This window comes from Marmota flaviventris, chromosome 2 (assembly GCF_047511675.1).
Source record: "Marmota flaviventris isolate mMarFla1 chromosome 2, mMarFla1.hap1, whole genome shotgun sequence".
NCBI classification, from domain to species: Eukaryota; Metazoa; Chordata; class Mammalia; order Rodentia; family Sciuridae; genus Marmota; species Marmota flaviventris.
Window position 1 is genome coordinate 113,279,046 of NC_092499.1, and position 7,072 is coordinate 113,286,117.

Consider the following 7,072-nt stretch of genomic DNA (forward strand, 5'->3'; position numbering starts at 1 on the left):
TTAATTTCCTGCTATCTTTGTAACTGAAGAACATACCCAGATTTTAAGGAGAATCATTCAAAACTTGCTCTTCTTTGTATCTACCCCTCTGGAGGGTTGGGGATTTTCTTGATAGTCTATAACTGAAATGGAAGATGTAGAAATAAGCTAAGGCTGCTGTTGCTGCAACTATTGCCCACAGCCCACAAACTCCACATAGTGTAAACATCAAACAGAGTTCTGAGTCCAGGGGCATGGGGATAGCCTGCATCCTCCTTAAGACTAGATTCTGGGCTGGGGTTGTGGCTCAGTGGTAGAGTGCTTGCCTTGCATGCACAAGTTCCTGGGTTTCATGCCCAGCACCAAATAAATAAATAAAACTAGATCCTCTTGGTCTTGTACCTGTGTCTTTATGGTCCAGACTCCCTTGGTTCCTTCCCATTTTTCTGAGCTTGATTCTGAAGACTTTGAATTATTTTACCTACCCAGTTTTCTTTTCATATGTCCCAATACTGCTCAAAACCAAACCAAACAAAGATAATAACAAACAGCTTCATTGTTTGCTTAAAGCTAATGTTAAAAAATTGAACTTAGGGGGCTGGGGTTGTAGCTCAGCAGTGGAGGGCTTGCCTAGCACTTGAGGGGTGCTGGGTTCCATCCTCAGCACCATATAAAAATAAATAAATAAAATGAAGGTATTGTGTTCAACTACAACTAAAAAAAATCAAATATTTTTTAAAAATTGAATTTAGGTTTAGCAACAAAATACAAGTTTTAATCTATATGTTTAGGTTCTATGACGGATTTTGTTTGAAAAAGGATTTGTGTGTAGATTCAAAATTCAGTTTGTAGGTTACAGTACTGCTGCATCTACCTGCCTCCCTCCAGCCATCCTTTCTGCTATCCCTGTACATGGGTAAATATATCTTGCCTGTACGTAAAAGCTTAAAAAAAAAAAAAAAGAAACTTTTATCTAATATGGAATCCTATAAAGTTTATAGGGAATCCTATAAAGTTCAATCTATTTACATGACTACAAGGACCCTCAAGATTTAGGATATGATAGTGGGTGCTCAATCAGTGTTTGTTGAATGAATCAAACCAGAGAATATAAAACCAGTTACATAATCCTACACGCTCCTTGACTTTTCAGCAACAATAGTAATTGTTTTATGGTGCTTACACATAATTCACATAAGATGTTTCTGGACATCTCATGTTATTTATGTATGGCCTCTCCAAACACAAGTTAGGACAAATGAGAGGAACTCTTCTTCAGAAAGTGGGTGTTATAGAAATTATCACCTTAACAGGCTGTCAAATGCGAGAAAGGTTTTCCTGAAGCAACAGATTGAAAACCGTAACTGAGAATTATAAAGGGTGATAACTACGCCATCCTGCTCTGGTGTTCACCAGGTTCTTGGGAGCGAGTACTCTGCACGCCTGTACGCTCACCCGTATGGGGCATTCTTTTAAAATAATCTTTTTATCTCGAAATATCTAGGACTTGTTTGACAGTGAACAGGGAAGATAGAACGTGAGTGTTCTCCGACATTACCAGCCAAGGCTCACTTCCTTGAGGACATCTTCTCAAGTTCCACAAGGTCAACTCAGGATTTCATCCGACCTCAAAGACTGGAAGGGGCTTGAAAGGACCTGGGTTTGAGTTCTGCCACTCACTAGGGCGGTAATTTAATTGTTTTACACTCTACACCCCATTTTCAAAGTGGTAAAGCCTCCCCCGCTCCAGGGGGTCACAAGCAACAATTTAACTACCTTCTTTACGCAGGGGCCCCTGACTCTTCCGCGCGGGCAGCCCCTCCGGTCCCTGCGGGGCTCCGCTCCCGGGACCGGGGGTCGTGGGAGGACGCGGGCACGCTGTGCGCACGCGCCGCCGCACCCAGGGGGGACCCTCCGGCACCCGCGCGGCGCCCGCTGGGCGTTCCCGCCGCTCGCTGCGGGGGAGCGGGCACGCGCACGCGCGCTCCGGAGGCCCCGCCCCGGCGGCAGGCGCGGTCCTACTTTCTCCGCGCGGCGGGTTATGGAGGCCCTGCGGAGGGCCCACGAGGCTACGCTGAGACTGCTGCTGTTCGGGCCCTGGGCCTCGGGCGCCGCCTCCCGCCCGAAGCCCCGCGCTTCGGAGGTGCTGACGCGGCACCTGCTGCAGCGGCGCCTGCCGCACTGGACCTCCTTCTGCGTGCCCTACAGCGCCGTCCGCAACGACCAGTTCGGCCTCTCGCACTTCAACTGGCCTGTGCAGGGCGCCAACTACCACGTCCTGCGCACCGGCTGCTTCCCCTTCATCAAGTACCACTGCTCCAAGGCCCCCTGGCAGGACCTAGCTCCGCAGAATCGCTTCTTCACAGCGCTCAAGGTCGTCAACCTCGGTGAGTGGTGACGGCCGCGCCTACCTAGCGAAGCACGTCCGCCCAAGGCGGTCGCACTGTCCTCAAATCACGCCACCGACGTCCGCGCTCGTAGGCCAGAGCCGCCCGACCCCGCACAGGCTCGCGGGCCCCGCGCCGTCCGGCCCCACCCCCAGGGCGGCCTTCTGGGACCCGCCTTCTGCACCTGTCCTTTGTATTCCCCCAGGAAGTGCTTAGGCGCCGAGCTGTTGGCTGCTGGACTGCCTGTCCCCAGAGTGGGCTTGCCCACTGGCCGGTACTGCGGGACCATCCAGCACCACCGAGGCAGGGAGTAGGCCAGCGCACGTCCTGCTCCTGGGAAGGCCCTGCACTGGGTAGTGAGGCGGCTATAGGAAATGTCCCCACTGCACAGTGGCACTACTGGTTAAGAAGGTCTCAGTGCATTGCAGGATTAGTTCCCCTGAACGTCACTGTGTGGGTGCGTTTATATGACAAAAACTGAAACTACTTTTTAAAGTTTGTTTTCTTTATATGAAATCTCACCACGTTTGTTTTATTAAATGGCCTAAAGGTTTTCCCTTGGCATTTAGCTGCCTCCAGTCCTAGATCTGGAGGGCATTTAAAAGAATCTGCCTCTTTAATATTTGTATGTTTTCCTGGAAACATTCGTGACAGTATTTTCTTTCACTGGATGTTTATTTTCTTTTGATTCAATGAAAGAAAGGCATGAACATGGACATTTTATAGGTCAAGGAAAAATATAAGGCCTCAAGATATTTTGGATCTGTTGGTAGCTGATAGAAAATTGATCTAGATTTCAGTGATTCAAAATCTAGACATGGAAGCTGAACCATGTTACCAACTAGATTTATAAAGCCAGAATTAAACGCTTGGTAGCTGCACTAATATTGTAAAGCCTGAAAGGTCATTACATTTAAATATGGCACTGTATTTTTACTTATAATAATTCACATGTGTCACTGATGGGATTTTTGAGCTATTGCTTCATTGGGACTGTCCTAGGCTCAATTCAGTAAGAAAAAGATTATTTAGCAATTGTCTAATCCTTTAAAAGTATGTCTTATTGTTTGACTGATGGTCTATACCAAACCAATTTTGAGGCTGGCAAAAAGTTGATGAGAGAGGTTATTTAGAAAATTAAATGCAAAAGTATTTGGAAAAACTGGAATGATAACTAGATTCAAGAAGAATGAGTTTAACATTTTCAGAATCAGAAAAAAATCATTCTTTCCCAAATGTAAGTAATAGATTATGAAAAGTATCATGGTGAAGCTATAGACAAACCATATAAACTGAATGCCTTTAAAAAAAGTGTAACAATTAAAAACTCAACATTTTGTTTAAGATCATCTTAATGATTAAGGGCTTCTCTTTTAGATGTAGATATTAAGACATTTTAAAAAAAGAAAATGAAAACCTTTGAGAACAAACAACAGTTGTTTTATCATGTGGAAGAGGTCTGTATGTTCTTTTTGGAAATTCTAAAAATCCTGCTTAAATGGGAATAAGAGTTTTAAATGCAGCAAAAAGGAAAACTTCTCGCTCACGTATGCTTTAAAACAAAATGGTTTACAACAATAAAGAGAATTTTTTTTCAGGACTTTTTAAAGGGTACTGTAATCCCCAATTTGGTAACATTTAGTTTTTATTTTTGTCTGAATGAAGGGAGTATGAATTAGAATCCTTTCCTGTTCTGTGATATACACTTGCCCCTCTGGATCATCAAGTACGTTAATAAGAATATATATTATCAATAAGGATTTTATTCTTTTTCTTCCTTTCCAAACTAGTAATTATCAGAGTAATTCATTTTTCCATTTTGTAAATAATAAAGATTTCTGTTTACCCATTTGTTCTCTTTCTCCTCCACCTTCCCTTCAATGAAAGCTGACATTTTACTGATGGTTTATCAGTCTGAGTATCCTGCTGGGAAATAGATTGAGATTTAAGAAAAGCAACTTACCATTGAAATGAATGGGTAATCAGAGACTTACTACAAAGTTCTAATTTTTTTTTAAGTGCTTAATTTGACAGTGGTTTACCTACTGTTCAACTGACTCAAACTGAATTATTATTATTTTCAAGTTAATTTTGATGTTCTATGTTTCAGATAATCTGGAAAAAATATAATCTTTCATGGACTCTTATAGACTTTAAACCACATGAGATATGTGCAAAGAAAAAAATTTATGTATAAATTATAGAAGTGGCAACTCTTCTCATTTAGTGTATCAGTCTTTCTGCATTACATAAATAGATGGCAGAGAAAAAGAAATACAGAATTTCTGACTCCCCATATCACAACTTCATCCTCTGTCAAACAGTATTACTCATTATTAGTTCCTAGTTGTTTTTTAATAAGAGATAATGTAGCTATCATTAAACTAGCAATCTTTAATCAGTCCTCTGTTTAGTTGAAAGAACATTGGCCATTTATTTGTGTGATTTTTTTTTCAAAAGTATGAATTTTTCAAAGTATCAATATTTTAATTGAAAACTGAAGTAAATTGTATAAAACAAAATTCTTAGCATCATCACCATTCCTTAAATTTATAGCCTCAGCAGTATTTTAAAAGGCATATTTTACCCTTTTTAGAAAATTAACAGTTGCTTCTAGAGTTTGTTCCTCCTCCCTCACTGCATTGTTTTTCAGTTTTTGGAGTTGTATACTGCATTTTGAATTTATTTTTTATAACAACTGCTCCCTGTCCTCTTTCCTCATTTCTGCCTATGTTGTTCCCCTATTTCATTTGTCTACTTCCTACCTAACTCTAGTGCCACTTACCTTTTCCTTCCTTCCTTCCTTCCTTCCTTCCTTCCTTCCTTCCTTCCTTCCTTCCTTCCTTCCTGGATAAAGAATTTACAAATAGCTTCACTACCTAGTTTTTGTGAAATTTTTGTGTCAGTCTCTTGAAGTGTTTAGAGATTGTTTTGGGCATTCTCAGGGCAAAGAAGGCAACATACTATAAAAGGCTTAATTGGGGTTTTAGGGTACCTTGTGATAATAGCAAACTATGATCCAGTATATCCCTAAAAATAGATAAAACCCAGCCTGAAACAGGGCATATTTTTCTCTTTTCTGAATCCCAGCTACTGATGCTTCTCCTGATTAATCTGTGGCATCACAGAGGCTGGAATGCAGCTCCAGGGGGGAATAAGCACAGAGTAGTCCCACACACTTACACATGCAAAAAGAGTATGACACATGAGTATACTTCTGCAGAAAAATAAGAGAAAATTTAGCAAAATTATCTGTCCTGAACATGTGCTGATTTCCCTATTAACTAGAAAGAAGTGATTTTCCAAATGTGCAGCTAAGCTTTTAGATTGTCTTTTTCTGCCCATTTTGCACACGGGAGCAATAAAATTAATACTTGTGCCTAGCATACTACATTTGTCATTGATTCATGTGGCTGTGGTTTTATACATATGCTTCTAATATATTAGTAGTCATTGATTTTAAATAAGTGCCTTAAAAATACAGGAATTGTGAAAGTTCGTTTTATATGTAATACAGTATTGTATGCTTATGAGGGCTTAATCCACATTCTTGGGTGGTATGTGTTTACTTTCACGTATGACAAATGGCAGCTAATCTCAAAAGCAGCAAAATCTTATCAATGGCAATGTTCCAAAGAAACAATGTGTTAGAGTGTCCTATGTACTTATTCCAAATAGGTGGAAACAAGACTGTTTTCAAATCAATTGTAGAAATTCTAATGAGAATATTTTTTCTCATGCTTGTTAACACTGAGATCTTTTGAGTTAGGTTTTGCCTTAGATTTTGAAGATAGCTATTTGACCCAGTTTCTAAGTTGTACAAAAATTACTTTAGCCATCAATATTACTATGTACTTAAAGGACAGTAGAGTTGACCTAGTAATTATTAGCTCAAAGCTAATAATCAGGAGCATTTATAACTAAATTAATTACTATTCTTCTCCATTTGCTTTTTTGTGAAGGGAATATAGAATTACTTCATAATTACTTGAAGGTAATACATTAGGGAAAATTAAAATTTACTTCAGCCTTAGCTACAGTTTTGAGAATCTTTAGGCTCACATAATTGCCATGATGTTTGACAAACATAGATGAAGTTGAGCTCTCAGATACATAGTTGTTTTATTTTTAATTTTTATAACGTGAGTGTTTGTTAACATTACTGACAAGTGTTATATGATTAGTAATGTGACAAATACATGGACACATGAATAGTAAATATTGATGTTCACAAGTAACGTATTCGTTTGTTTTCTAGGTATTCCAACTTTATTATATGGACTTGGCTCCTGGTTATTTGCCAGAGTCACAGAGACTGTGCATACCAGTTATGGACCAATAACAATATATTTTCTAAATAAAGAAGATGAAGGTGCCATGTATTGAAAGTATGCATTGGAGAATATAAATATCTGTGGATTTTCTCTTGTGTGTATGTGCAATATTTATTTTTGATCCTTTAGAATAAAACTTTTGCAAACACCTTTTTCTTTCTATGGTGTCTGGCTCTTTAAGATGAATCATTATCCTCAAGAGGTGAAGCTTTATATAAGTTGCTATATATTGCAGATGGGAACTACAAACACATGAAGCTTCACACTAATGTTCCCTAGAACTAGGTTAAATGACAGATTAAAAAAAATGATTCTATTACATAGATTCTATGGATAGGTGTTAATAATTTAAATTGAAGAGAAATATAGATG

The 7,072-nt window shown here is 39.6% G+C and overlaps 1 protein-coding gene across 1 annotated transcript; it reads left to right on the plus strand.

The window, feature by feature from the left end:
* The first annotated feature begins 1,973 nt into the window (after positions 1 to 1,973).
* C2H15orf61 (chromosome 2 C15orf61 homolog) lies at positions 1,974 to 6,848 on the plus strand. Its single transcript, XM_034635503.2, has 2 exons — positions 1,974 to 2,366; positions 6,625 to 6,848. The coding sequence occupies exons 1-2, from the start codon at positions 2,021 to 2,023 to the stop codon at positions 6,750 to 6,752; spliced, it is 474 nt and encodes a 157-aa protein (XP_034491394.1). The 5' UTR covers positions 1,974 to 2,020; the 3' UTR covers positions 6,753 to 6,848.
* The last annotated feature ends 224 nt before the right edge of the window (positions 6,849 to 7,072 follow it).